The following is a 14,873-nucleotide window of genomic DNA, read 5'->3' on the forward strand; positions in this document are numbered from 1 at the left end:
TGTGTGTGTTTGTGTGAGCTGGGTTGTAGCTGGGCTGTGTGTGTTTGTGTGAGCTGGGCTGTAGCTGGGCTGTGTGTGTTTGTGTGAGCTGGGCTGTAGCTGGGCTGTTTGTGTGAGCTGGGTTGTAGCTGGGCTGTGTGTGTTTGTGTGAGCTGGGCTGTAGCTGGGCTGTTTGTGTGAGCTGGGTTGTAGCTGGGCTGTGTGTGTTTGTGTGAGCTGGGATGTAGCTGGGCTGTTTGTGTGAGCTGGGCTGTAGCTGGGCTGTGTGTGTTTGTGTGAGCTGGGTTGTAACTGGGCTGTGTGTGTTTGTGTGAGCTGGGTTGTAGCTGGGCTGTGTGTGTTTGTGTGAGCTGGGCTGTAGCTGGGCTGTAGTTTGTGTGAGCTGGGCTGTAGCTGGGCTGTAGTTTGTGTGAGCTGGGCTGTAGCTGGGCTGTAGTTTGTGTGAGCGTGTGTGTGTTTTCCCAGTACGGTGGTTAGTACAGTAAGGTCAAACATCCACTCCCAGACTAACCTCTGTCTGGATGAACGAACGGATTGTGATGATTTAGGATAACATTAGCCATCAGTAGCTGTTTGGTTCAATCCTGGGATGGAATAGAAGAGTGGACACACTGTGGTCCCTTGCGGTCTAGTTAGTGTAATATGCTACTGTCATTTGACCGCCCCACACACCCCCTCCTGCACCCCCCCCCTTGCACACACACCCCCTCCTACACACACACCCCCTCCTACACCCCCCCCCCCCTGCACACACACCCCCTCCTACACACACACCCCCTCCTGCACCCCCCCTACACACACACCCCCTCCTGCACACACCCCTCCTCCTACACACACACCCCCTCCTGAACACACCCCTCCTCCTACACACACACCCCCTCCTGCGCACACACCCCCTCCTGAACACACACCCCCTCCTGCACACACACACCCTCCTGCACACACACACCCTCCTGCACACCCCCCCTCCTGCATACACCCCTCCTCCTACACACACACCCCCTCCTGCGCACACACCCCCTCCTGAACACACACCCCCTCCTGCACACACACACCCTCCTGCACACACACACCCTCCTGCACACCCCCCCTCCTGCATACACCCCCCCTCCTGCATACACACACCCTCCTGCATACACACACCCTCCTGCACACACACACCCTCCTACACACACACCCCCTCCTACACACACACCCCCTCCTGCACACACACCCCCTCCTACACACACCCCCCCTCATACACCCCCCCCTCCTACACCCCCCCCCCCCCCCCTCCTACACACACACCCCCTCCTACACACACACACCCCCTCCTACACACACACACCCTCCTACACCAGTATAGTTAGGGAATTGTGGAATCACAGGCAATGCTACAATAAATCCAGGCTAAAAGACACAAACAGTTGAATTGTACACACTGATCCAATAGCCCCTATGGCCCTTTATGAACCAAATGACCCACCCACCATAACAAGAGCTACACACACACACAGAAATGCATCAGTGAGGCAGCCCAACAGCAGCCATAATGCTGCTCATCGAGGGTCATTTAAAATCCCCCATTTTGTGAAGTCCCTAGCCTGGTACAGCAGCCACGGTTTATCAGAACCCAGTCTCTCTCTGTCTCTCCTCTCTCTCTCTCTCTCTCTCTCTCTCTCTCTCTCTCTGACAACAGTGGCCATACCTCAGTTACAGACCCAACCCTGCTCTCTCTCTACCTCCTTCTCCATCTCCATCCCATTTTCTCTATCTCTCCCGCTCTGTCCCGCACCTTCATCCTCAAATCCAATTCTCTGTTCCCCTCTCCTTGTCCCTCGCTTCCACACTCTATCTCCCTTCTTCTCTCTCCCTCAAGGACCAATAGATAGCCTGTCTCTCCTCTTTCTCCCTCCTTCTCCCTCCCTCAAGGACCAATAGATAGCCTGTCTCTCCTCTTTCTCCCTCCTTCTCCCTCCCTCAAGGACCAATAGATAGCCTGTCTCTCCTCCTTCTCCCTCCCTCAAGGACCAATAGATAGCCTGTCTCTCCTCTTTCTCCCTCCTTCTCCCTACCTCAAGGACCAATAGATAGCCTGTCTCTCCTCTTTCTCCCTCCTTCTCCCTCCCTCAAGGACCAATAGATAGCCTGTCTCTCCTCTTTCTCCCTTCTTCTCCCTCCCTCAAGGACCAATAGATAGCCTGTCTCTCCTCCTTCTCCCTCCCTCAAGGACCAATAGATAGCCTGTCTCTCCTCTTTCTCCCTCCTTCTCCCTCCCTCAAGGACCAATAGATAGCCTGTCTCTCCTCCTTCTCCCTCCTTCTCCCTCCCTCAAGGACCAATAGATAACCTGTCTCTCCTCCTTCTCCCTCCCTCAAGGACCAATAGATAGCCTGTCTCTCCTCTTTCTCCCTCCTTCTCCCTCCCTCAAGGACCAATAGATAGCCTGTCTCTCCTCCTTCTCCCTCCTTCTCCCTCCCTCAAGGACAAATAGATAGCCTGTCTCTCCACTTTCTCCCTCCTTCTCCCTCCCACAAGGACCAATAGATAGCCTGTCTCTCCTCCTTCTCCCTCCATCAAGGACCAATAGATAGCCTGTCTCTCCTCTTTCTCCCTCCTTCTCCCTCCCTCAAGGACCAATAGATAACCTGTCTCTCCTCCTTCTCCCTCCCTCAAGGACCAATAGATAGCCTGTCTCTCCTCTTTCTCCCTCCTTCTCCCTCCCTCAAGGACCAATAGACAGCCTGTCTCTCCTCCTTCTCCCTCCTTCTCCCTCCCTCAAGGACAAATAGATAGCCTGTCTCTCCACTTTCTCCCTCCTTCTCCCTCCCACAAGGACCAATAGATAGCCTGTCTCTCCTCTTTCTCCCTCCTTCTCCCTCCCTCAAGGACCAATAGATAGCCTGTCTCTCATCTTTCTCCCTCCTTCTCCCTCCCTCAAGGACCAATAGATAGCCTGTCTCTCCTCCTTATCCCTCCCTCAAGGACCAATAGATAGCCTGTCTCTCCTCTTTCTCCCTCCTTCTCCCTCCCTCAAGGACCAATAGATAGCCTGTCTCTCCTCTTTCTCCCTCCTTCTCCCTCCCTCAAGGACCAATAGATAGCCTGTCTCTCCTCCTTCTCCCTCCCTCAAGGACCAATAGATAGCCTGTCTCTCCTCTTTCTCCCTCCCTCAAGGACCAATAGATAGCCTGTCTCTCCTCCTTCTCCATTCTTCTCTTTGCCCTTTTCTTTAACGCTCCTCTTTTTTCTTGTCATGCAATCACTGAAAAACTAGCATGTGTCTGACATGGTCTCCAAGGCAACGGCAGTTAAAACGAGAAGGGAGGCGGGGGCTCATTCAGTGTGTGAATGACAGAGAGGGGAGAGGAGAGGCAGTGCAACCCACAGCGCTGAGCACACACACACACACACACACACAGACTGAGGGGAAAAGAAAAGGAGAGTAGGCTGGGAGACAACTAACACACACACATATGCAAACACACACACTGCAACACAGTGACCTCTGGCTTTGACTGGCAGCCCAGAGCAGAGCCCCTCCCACTGTGTCTCTAATCTCTGTGGCATGTAGGGTGGAGAGAGGGGGAGAGAAGGGGAGAGGGAGAGGAATGATGAGGAGTAGGGGTTGAGGAGGGTGAAAGGGGAAAAGGGCAGACAATGCAAGGACAGGGTCAAGAGGAGGGTGAGGAAGGGTGAGAGGGGGTGAGGTGGGCTGTGGAGTGATGACCCAGGTCTCCCAGAGCCCCTTCATACTTCCTCTTCCCCACACAGCCCCTCTCCCTCACTCATTCTCTCCTTCCTTAGTCCATGTCCCTCTTTCTCTACCGGTTTCCTCCATTGCCATTGCTTGCCTCTCTCTCTCCCTCACACCTCAAAGAGCACATGTAGGCCAGAGGCATAATCAATCCATCTCTCTCTCCCTCTCTTTCCCTCCCTCCTTTTCTCTCTCTCTCTCCCTCTCTCTCCCTCAGCACAACACAGTGGGAGCTCTGTGGCCTTCTCTTACAGATCTCCATTTCAAACCCCTCTGTCTCCAACAGACAACAAAGACAGAGAGAGAGAGAGATGGAGAGAGAGGAAGAGAGATGGAGAGAGAGAGGGAACGGGGGACAGAGAAGGACTGATAGATGAGAAATCAGAGAGACAGTGTGAGGTCGCAGCACAGTAACACATTCAGCTCTATGGATTATATAGTACACTTAGCAGCTTCCTTTACCAGAAGAATAAATTCACCTATTGCTGCTGCTATACTCTGACTGACATCAGAAAGACTGACTGACGGCCTCGTTGGCAGGGTGATTGTCACCTGTCAGTCATTTAGATCCTAGCTGACAGGAACACACATACTCTATTGAACTCCTATTGACAATATGATCCAGTCATTAGGACACACTGACACTGTAATCGATCTGTCACGCATTTCCCCCGCAGTTCCTGTCTGTTCCAGTGAAAGCAGGATGGATTTATGTTCTATATCCTCATCTACAGTATATGATACAGGGGAGGATCTATACTGTATACTGTAGCCCTGCCCTGCCCTGCCCTGCCCTGCCCTGCCCTGCCCTGCCCTGTCCTGTCCTGTCCTGCCCTGCCTGTTCCTGTCCTGCCCTGCCCTGTCCTGCCCTGTCCTGTCCTGCGCCACCCAGGCCCCAGAAGTGAGCTCTTTAACCCTCTACTAAACTGCCCTTAAATTCCCTGCCCAGTCCTCCTTATGTACCTGCCCTATGTACCTGCCCTATGTACCTGCCCTATGTACAGCTGCAGTGATCAGTATCTTTGCCCTGCTCAGTACCAGCCAAGCCCTGTGCTGTTCTATACAGTAGCGTTACCAACCAGGCAGAAACAGAAGAGAGCTCTTTGCCCTCTATCCCTTCCCCTCCCCTGCCCTGGCCCTCCCTCGCCTTCCCTCTCTTCCCTCCCCTGCCCCTCCCTCCCCTTGCCTCCTCTCTCTTCCCTCCCCTGGCCCTCCCTCCCTCCCCTTGCCTCCCCTCCCCTCTCTTCCCTCCCCTTGCCTCCCCTCCCCTCTCTTTCCTCCCCTGCCTTTCCTTGCCCTGCCCTGGTCCTACGAGTGTGTTCTCTGCTGACGGTAGCAGATGAATAATTTATCTTCAGTAAGTGTCAGTGTAGACACCCCGCTGCTACTGGGAAGCGAGAAGAGAGGGGCTAGGATTAACACACACTGTATAAAAACACATTCAGGCACACGGACAACAGAGAGAGTTTCTATTTCACCAAGTGTGGATTTGTCTTGTGGTCAAAGACCTGTCAAAGCTTTTCTGAAATGTAAAAACATATAGACATATATACTACATGCAGGTTCACACACTCATACATAGAAACATGGACATACATAGAAAGTACTCATACCATTATAGAGTGAATTTGATGAATTAACTCAGGCTTCTATTGTAACAGACAAAAATATGTTCTACAGCTAGAATTCCCTCTCTCCCTAGTCTACCTCTCTATACCCCTCCCCTTTCCCTCCCCCCCTCTCTCCCTATTCTACCTCTCTATATCCCTCCCCTTTCCCTCCCCCCTCTCTCCCTATTCTACCTCTCTACACCCCTCCCCTTTCCCTCCCTCCCTCTCTCCCTAGTCTACCTCTCTATACCCCTCCCCTTTCCCTCCCTCCCTCTCTCCCTAGTCTACCTCTCTATACCCCTCCCCTTTCCCTCCCTCCCTCTCTCCCTATTCTACCTCTCTACACCCCTCCCCTTCCCCTCCCTCCCTCTCTCCCTATTCTACCTCTCTACACCCCTCCCCTTTCCCTCCCTCCCTCTCTCCCTATTCTACCTCTCTATACCCCTCCCCTTCCCCTCCCTCCCTCTCTCCCTAGTCTACCTCTCTATACCCCTCCCCTTTCCCTCCCTCCCTCTCTCCCTATTCTACCTCTCTATACCCCTCCCCTTCTCTCCCTCCCTCTCTCCCTATTCTACCTCTCTATACCCCTCCCCTTTCCCTCCCTCCCTCTCTCCCTATTCTACCTCTCTACACCCCTCCCCTTTCCCTCCCTCCCTCTCTCCCTATTCTACCTCTCTACACCCCTCCCCTTCCCCTCCCTCCCTCTCTCCCTAGTCTACCTCTCTATACCCCTCCCCTTTCCCTCCCTCCCTCTCTCCCTATTCTACCTCTCTACACCCCTCCCCTTTCCCTCCCTCCCTCTCTCCCTATTCTACCTCTCTACACCCCTCCCCTTCCCCTCCCTCCCTCTCTCCCTAGTCTACCTCTCTATACCCCTCCCCTTTCCCTCCCTCCCTCTCTCCCTATTCTACCTCTCTACACCCCTCCCCTTCTCTCCCTCCCTCTCTCCCTATTCTACCTCTCTATATCCCTCCCCTTTCCCTCCCCCCTCTCTCCCTATTCTACCTCTCTACACCCCTCCCCTTTCCCTCCCTCCCTCTCTCCCTAGTCTACCTCTCTATACCCCTCCCCTTTCCCTCCCTCCCTCTCTCCCTAGTCTACCTCTCTATACCCCTCCCCTTTCCCTCCCTCCCTCTCTCCCTATTCTACCTCTCTACACCCCTCCCCTTCCCCTCCCTCCCTCTCTCCCTATTCTACCTCTCTACACCCCTCCCCTTTCCCTCCCTCCCTCTCTCCCTATTCTACCTCTCTACACCCCTCCCCTTCCCCTCCCTCCCTCTCTCCCTAGTCTACCTCTCTATACCCCTCCCCTTTCCCTCCCTCCCTCTCTCCCTATTCTACCTCTCTATACCCCTCCCCTTCTCTCCCTCCCTCTCTCCCTATTCTACCTCTCTACACCCCTCCCCTTTCCCTCCCTCCCTCTCTCCCTATTCTACCTCTCTACACCCTCCCCTTTCCCTCCCTCCCTCTCTCCCTATTCTACCTCTCTACACCCCTCCCCTTCCCCTCCCTCCCTCTCTCCCTAGTCTACCTCTCTATACCCCTCCCCTTTCCCTCCCTCCCTCTCTCCCTATTCTACCTCTCTACACCCCTCCCCTTCTCTCCCTCCCTCTCTCCCTATTCTACCTCTCTAGACCCCTCCCCTTTCCCTCCCTCCCTCTCTCCCTATTCTACCTCTCTACACCCCTCCCCTTCTCTCCCTCCCTCTCTCCCTATTCTACCTCTCTATACCCCTCCCCTTTCCCTCCCTCCCTCTCTCCCTATTCTACCTCTCTACACCCCTCCCCTTCTCTCCCTCCCTCTCTCCCTAGTCTACCTCTCTATACCCCTCCCCTTTCCCTCCCTCCCTCTCTCCCTATTCTACCTCTCTACACCCCTCCCCTTTCCCTCCCTCCCTCTCTCCCTATTCTACCTCTCTACAACCCTCCCCTTCCCCTCCCTCCCTCTCTCCCTATTCTACCTCTCTACACCCCTCCCCTTCCCCTCCCTCCCTCTCTCCCTATTCTACCTCTCTACACCCCTCCCCTTTCCCTCCCTCCCTCTCTCCCTATTCTACCTCCTCCCCTTCCCCTCCCTCCCTCTCTCCCTATTCTACCTCTCTACACCCCTCCCCTTGCCTCCCTATTCTACCTCTATACACCCCTCCCCTTCCTATTCTACCTCTCTATACCCCTCCCCTTCCCCTCTCCCCCTCCCTCCCTCCCCCCTCTGCCCTCTCCTGGCCACCCTCTTCATAATCAGAGCCCAGTGAGCCGTGAGACGCACTTAAGCGCCGACCGGCGGTAACCTCACACCACGCTACAGCTAACACACACACACACACACACACACACACACACACACACACACACACACACACACACACACACACACACACACACACACACACACACACACGCACACACACGCACACATATGCACACACATACACACACTAACACACACATTCATCCACCCTCTCCCTCTCCTCTCCTCCCCCTCCCTTTCTCCCCCACTTAGTGCCGTACTGTGCCTGTCTTGAATAAAACACACGTCACCACTTACCTGATGACTGATAACAGGCTAGAGAGCAGCCAGTCAGCCAGTCAGCCCTTATTCACTATGGCCAGACACACAGCTCAGCTTACACACTCATGGCAACACACACCAACAACAGGAGACAGAGGCCCATTCTTACCAGTCCCAAGCTACTTCACATGCACCCGACTCGAGTCACACACCTTTTATCCCACTTGAGCGCATTCTCACAAACACGTGAAATCGCTGGTATGCTCACACGCACAGACACTAACCCAGACACACCAAACCCCCACAACAGCTTACCTGGCAGGTAGTAGAGAGGTGCTTTTAGTCCAAACATGGTTAGAGTCATGTAGATAGAAGACAATGTGGTACGGAGATCAGGGCAGCAGTCCTGTCCTGGAGGAGTATGGTGGTAGAGGGTGGCTGTGCCCTCGGTGCCACCTAGCAAGGAGGCTCTGTGTGTGGGGAGGCTGGGACTCAGCCTGTCATCCCAACTCGCTGGTCCTAGCTAACGAAGCGTGATGCTGGGACCGCCCAGCCGGCTAGGACACACAAACACAGTGTCACAGACACACACTGTCACACACACACACACTGTCACACACACGGAGAGCGGTGTGAGGGTAAGTCCCTGGGCACGCCCCCGCTCACGACCCCCTCGCTCTCTCCCCTGACCCCCTGGGTTGGGTCACACACTCCCTCTTCGTCTCTGCACACGGGAGGTGACACACACACTAACGCCACACACACACGGGGCACACAGACACACACACACACACACACACACACACACACACACACACACACACACACACACACACACACACACACACACACACACACACACACACAGGGCACACAGACCAGAAGCTGAAGAAAGAAGCAGACCAGAAGTGTCTGAGCTCAGGGAGGATAAACCAGACGAAGGTAAAAGAGGTGTAATCCTGCGGAGGAAAAGAACGACAGAATGATTCCTGGGATTGTCTTTTATCCCTCCATCCCAAGACAAATGATCAGAGGAGAGCGTGGTTTCTTCCTCCGCCCGCTGCCTGCTGATCTCAGTCTGTCTCTCTCTTTCCTCTTCCCTTTTCTCTCCCTCTCACTCAGAGCCAACACGGAGAGGAGGAGGAGAGGAGGATGAGAGGAGGAGGGCAGAATGAACTCCCTCCAGGCTACAACACAGCCAGATAGTGAGGGAAGGAGGGGAAAGAGAAAGACTGAAAGGGAGGGGAAAGAGAGAACGAAAGAGGGAGGGAGGGATGAGAGTGAAATGCTGGCCATTGCTGAATTTCATGCGAGAGATAAAACGAGAGAGAGAAAATGAGAGAGATAGTAGAAAAGAGAGAGATGGGGAGAATTGGAAGCTGGCCTGAGTGACAGCTGATTGGGCAGCCCTAATGACAGCGAGGGACCAACGATAATCATGGGACATCTGCTCAAATGACACTTCACCGGGGCCACCATCCCAGAGTCACCGGCATGCAGAGAGAGAGATGAGGAGAGGAAGATGGGGAATCAAGTGCAGCTCAACAAAGGAAAGCTATGTGTGAGAGAGAGACGAGAGCACAAATCTCAGGCATCTCGCCTGCCTCCGTTCCCCTCCAACTGAAAATGAGACTCCGACTATGGGTTCAGTGTGTGTATGTGTATGTGTATGTGTATATATGTGAGAAAGAGAGATAAAGAGAGAGAAATAGAGAGAAAGAGATAGAGATAAAGAGAGAGAGAAAAAGAAGAGAAAGAGAGAGAAAGAGAGAGAGAGAGAGAAAATGAGAGAGAGATAAAGAGGGAGAGAGAGAAAGACAAGGAGCCTTGGCCAGTATTGCAATCTGAGCCCTGCACTCTTCAATATTTACATCAATGAATTGGCCACTATTCTAGAAAAATCCTCAGCCCCTGGTGTTAGTCTCCACCTATGCCTGCTGTCACCCACAACACATGGCCTACAGCAGAGCCTGGACCTGCTAGAGCAGTACTGCCAGACCTGGGCCCTGGCAGTAAACCCCCACAGCACATGGCCTACAGCAGAGCCTGGACCTGCTAGAGCAGTACTGCCAGACCTGGGCCATGGCAGCAAACCCCCACAGCACATGGCCTACAGCAGAGCCTGGACCTGCTAGAGCAGTACTGCCAGACCTGGGCCCTGGCAGTAAACCCCCACAGCACATGGCCTACAGCAGAGCCTGGACCTGCTAGAGCAGTACTTCCAGACCTGGGCCCTGGCAGCAAACCCCCACAGCACATGGCCTACAGCAGAGCCTGGACCTGCTAGAGCAGTACTGCCAGACCTGGGCCCTGGCAGCAAACACCCACAGCACATGGCCTACAGCAGAGCCTGGACCTGCTAGAGCAGTACTTCCAGACCTGGGCCCTGGCAGCAAACCCCCACAGCACATGGCCTACAGCAGAGCCTGGACCTGCTAGAGCAGTACTGCCAGACCTGGGCCCTGGCAGCAAACACCCACAGCACATGGCCTACAGCAGAGCCTGGACCTGCTAGAGCAGTACTGCCAGACCTGGGCCCTGGCAGCAAACCCCCACAGCACATGGCCTACAGCAGAGCCTGGACCTGCTAGAGCAGTACTGCCAGACCTTGGCCCTGGCAGTAAACCCCCACAGCACATGGCCTACAGCAGAGCCTGGACCTGCTAGAGGAGTACTGCCAGACCTGGGCCCTGGCAGCAAACCCCCACAGCACATGGCCTACAGCAGAGCCTGGACCTGCTAGAGCAGTACTGCCAGACCTGGGCCCTGGCAGCAAACCCCCACAGCACATGGCCTACAGCAGAGCCTGGACCTGCTAGAGCAGTACTGCCAGACCTGGGCCCTGGCAGTAAACCCCCACAGCACCTGGCCTACAGCAGAGCCTGGACCTGCTAGAGCAGTACTGCCAGACCTGGGCCATGGCAGCAAACTCCAAAAAGACTCAAATAATGATTTTCCAGATAAGATCCAGATCTCAGGGAATTAGACCAAAGTTCTCAATTGGTACAAAATATATAGAGTACTGCACACACTACAATTATTTAGGTAAAAATAAGCTCAACTGGACACCTTAATGAGGCAGTGACTGAACTGAGAGAGAAAGCACGCAGGGCATTCTACGCCATTAAAAAACTAATTGAAATTGAAATACCTATTAACATTTGGCTAAAACGAATTGAATGTGTCATTGAACCAATTGCACTTTATGGCAGCGAGGTGTGGGGTCCACTTGCAAAACAAGATTTCATCAAATGGGACAAACACCCCATTGAAACCCTGCATGCAGAGTTCTGTAAGATTCTCCTACATGTCCAGAGGAAAACTACAAACAATGCATGCAGGGCAGAATTAGGCCAATATCCACTAATAATAAAAACTCAAAAAAAGAGCAATTAAGTTTTGGAAACATCTAAAATACAGTGACCCCCTCTCATATCATTACCAATCCCTGCAGTGCTAAGAGCTGAGCAAAGAAAAGAGTCCCCTCATCCAGCTGGTCCTGGGGCTGAGTTCACAAACCTGTTCTACTAACACACTGAAGCCTCAGTCCCCTCATCCAGCTGGTCCTGGGGCTGAGTTCACAAACCTGTTCTACTAACACACTGAAGCCTCAGTCCCCTCATCCAGCTGGTCCTGGGGCTGAGTTCACAAACCTGTTCTACTAACACACTGAAGCCTCAGTCCCCTCATCCAGCTGGTCCTGGGGCTGAGTTCACAAACCTGTTCTACTAACACACTGAAGCCTCAGTCCCCTCATCCAGCTGGTCCTGGGGCTGAGTTCACAAACCTGTTCTACTAACTCACTGAAGCCTCAATCCCCTCATCCAGCTGGTCCTGGGGCTGAGTTCACAAACCTGTTCTACTAACACACTGAAGCCTCAGTCCCCTCATCCAGCTGGTCCTGGGGCTGAGTTCACAAACCTGTTCTACTAACACACTGAAGCCTCAGTCCCCTCATCCAGCTGGTCCTGGGGCTGAGTTCACAAACCTGTTCTACTAACACACTGAAGCCTCAGTCCCCTCATCCAGCTGGTCCTGGGGCTGAGTTCACAAACCTGTTCTACTAACACACTGAAGCCTCAGTCCCCTCATCCAGCTGGTCCTGGAGTTCACAAACCTGTTCTACTAACACACTGAAGCCTCAGTCCCCTCATCCAGCTGGTCCTGGGGCTGAGTTCACAAACCTGTTCTACTAACACACTGAAGCCTCAGGACCAGAACATCCAATCAATCAGAATAAACCAAATTACAACACAGTCAAAAAAAACAACTACATTGCTTATTGGGAAACACAAACACAAGCACAAAGCAAAATGCAGTGCTATCTGGCCCTCAATCAACAGTACACCGTGGCTAACTATTTGACCATGGTTATTGATCAAAAGCTTAGAAAAACCTTGCCACAGTACAGGCTCAGTGAGCACAGCCTTGCCATTGAGAAGGTTAGACACAGGAAAACCTGGCTCCCTGTAGAGGAAAGGCTGTGCAACCACTGCACAACAGCAGAACCTGAGACGGAGCTGCATTTCCTGACAAAATGTCCAAAAATATAAAACATTTAGAGAGTGTAATTTCCCCAAAATTGAAACCCTTATTCAAGGTTTCAAAGACCTCTCTGATGAGGATAGGCTACCCGTCCTTTTGGGGGAGGACGCAGAGAGCTGTGGGTTGGCAGCGAAATACATTGCTGCCTGCCATAAGTTGAGGGACAGTGTCTGACAGACCAATCAACCTGCACATGTCCTCTACTGTATACTTATTAATATTGTCAATTGTATGGTTATTTTGACCCTTGGTTATTGTTGTTATTACTGTTGTCCCGTTGACAATTTTGATTCTTATTATTTTCATATTGTAAATATCCAAAGTAAGCTTTGGTAATATGTACATTGTTTCATCATGCCAATAAAGCAAATTGAATTTAATTGATAAAGAGAGAGAGAGATAAAGAGAGAGAGAGAGATAAAGAGAGAGAGTGAGAGAGAGAAAGAGCGAGAGAGAGAGAGAGAGAAAGCGCTCTCGGCACAGCATGGTGAGCAGTCTGTGAGCCGTGCACAAAATCCAAGTTTCAGAGATAGTCATAAACACGCACACACACACACACATCAGAAGCAGTAGGGGTGAGGAGCTAACTATCTGCTGGGCAGCGGCCACGCAGAACCAAAACCAGCAGGAGAGGGGGCAGAAAGAGAGATAGAGAGAAAGAGAGAGAGAGAAAACAGAAAGATCAAGAGAGAGAGAGATAGTCTGGCAGGATGTTTGCCCTGGGGGCTGACTTGCTCTCAAACCCACTCTATGAAACTCACAGTAGGGGAGAGAAAGGGATGGACAGAGGAGGGGGAGGAAAGAGGGAAGAGGGGGAGGGAGAAGGGGACATGGTTGGGGGTACACTGCCTTACTTGCCAATACCCTGAGGCAGGCAGGCAAACCCCCCTTCCAATGAAAAAAATACATCCTCACTTCACACACCTACACAAACACACAGTTACACACACCTACACACATATACACACGAATACACACAGATACACACAGACACACACACCTACACACCTACACACATATACACAAATACACACAGATACACACAGACACACACACACCTACACACATATACACAGACACATACAGATACACACAAATACACACAGATACACATATACACACGAATACACACAGATACACACAGACACACATACCTACACACATATACACAGACACACACAGATACACACAAATACACACAGATACACACAGACACACACATATACACAGACACATACAGATACACACAAATACACACAGATACACATATACACACGAATACACACAGATACACACAGACACACATACCTACACACATATACACAGACACACACAGATACACACAAATACACACAGATACACACAGACACACACATATACACAGACACATACAGATACACAAAGACACACACAGATAACACATAGGTGCAAGCACGAATACCAGAAAACACTTATTTTTTAACCAGCTTTTGCTCCCCTCTGCTGAAAGAGGGAAGCATGCTCACAGGCAAATAGGACAAATAACCACTAATACTGTCAGATGAGAGGAGAGGGATGGAGAGAGGAAGGGGGAGGGATAAGGGGGAAGAGTGTTCACACAGATGGAGAGAGTGAGGGAAGTAGAGAGAGGGGGGAAGCTACCTGTCGAGGAACATTTAAAGAGATAAGGAGAGAGGGTCAACTTATTTTATGTGTGTGTGTGTGTGTGTGTGTGTGTGTGTGTGTGGCAGGTGTTGAAGTGTCTCACACCTTGTGAGATGGGTTGAGTGGTGCAGTGTCCCCTGGGGTGTTTGTCCACCTCACCTCCACTCAGCTCAGAGACAGAGAGATGGTGAGACAGAGAGACGGTGAGACAGAGAGACGGAGAGACAGAGAGATGGTGAGACAGAGAGACGGTGAGACAGAGAGACGGAGAGACAGAGAGATGGTGAGACAGAGCTAAAAATACAGACTAAGGAACAGGTCTGTTTAGAGAGAAATCTAATATACAGGGAATACAGACAGACTAAGGAACATGTCTGTTTAGAGAGAAATCTAATATACAGAGAGTCGCAATAGACAGAGAATACAGACAGACTAAGGAACAGGTCTGTATAGAGAGAAATCTAATATACAGAAAGTCTCAATAGACAGAGAATACAGACAGACTAAGGAACAGGTCTGTATAGAGAGAAATCTAATATACAGAGAGTCTCAATAGACAGAGAATACAGACAGACTAAGGAACAGGTCTGTTTAGAGAGAAATCTAATATACAGAGTCTCAATAGACAGAGAATACAGACAGACTAAGGAACAGGTCTGTTTAGAGAGAAATCTAATATACAGAGAGTCTCAATAGACAGAGAATACAGACAGACTAAGGAACATGTCTGTTTAGAGAGAAATCTAATATACAGAGTCTCAATAGACAGAGAATACAGACAGACTAAGGAACAGGTCTGTATAGAGAGAAATCTAATATACAGGGAATAC

The 14,873-nt window shown here is 51.7% G+C and overlaps 1 protein-coding gene across 2 annotated transcripts in view; it reads right to left on the minus strand.

The window, feature by feature from the left end:
* The window catches only part of LOC139384731 (genetic suppressor element 1-like), a 307,652-nt gene that overhangs the window by 158,192 nt on the left and 134,587 nt on the right, over positions 1 to 14,873 (minus strand). Inside the window, exon 1 of one of the 2 annotated variants that reach the window (XM_071129591.1) lies at positions 8,170 to 8,265. The exons of the other annotated variant lie outside the window; for it this stretch is intronic. Coding sequence (XP_070985692.1) covers positions 8,170 to 8,218 — 49 coding nt within the window. The 5' untranslated portion in view covers positions 8,219 to 8,265. Of the gene's footprint in view, positions 1 to 8,169; positions 8,266 to 14,873 lie in introns of those variants that run through there. 2 annotated transcript variants of the gene reach the window in all.

Source organism: Oncorhynchus clarkii, chromosome 26 (assembly GCF_045791955.1).
Source record: "Oncorhynchus clarkii lewisi isolate Uvic-CL-2024 chromosome 26, UVic_Ocla_1.0, whole genome shotgun sequence".
Taxonomy (NCBI): domain Eukaryota; kingdom Metazoa; phylum Chordata; class Actinopteri; order Salmoniformes; family Salmonidae; genus Oncorhynchus; species Oncorhynchus clarkii.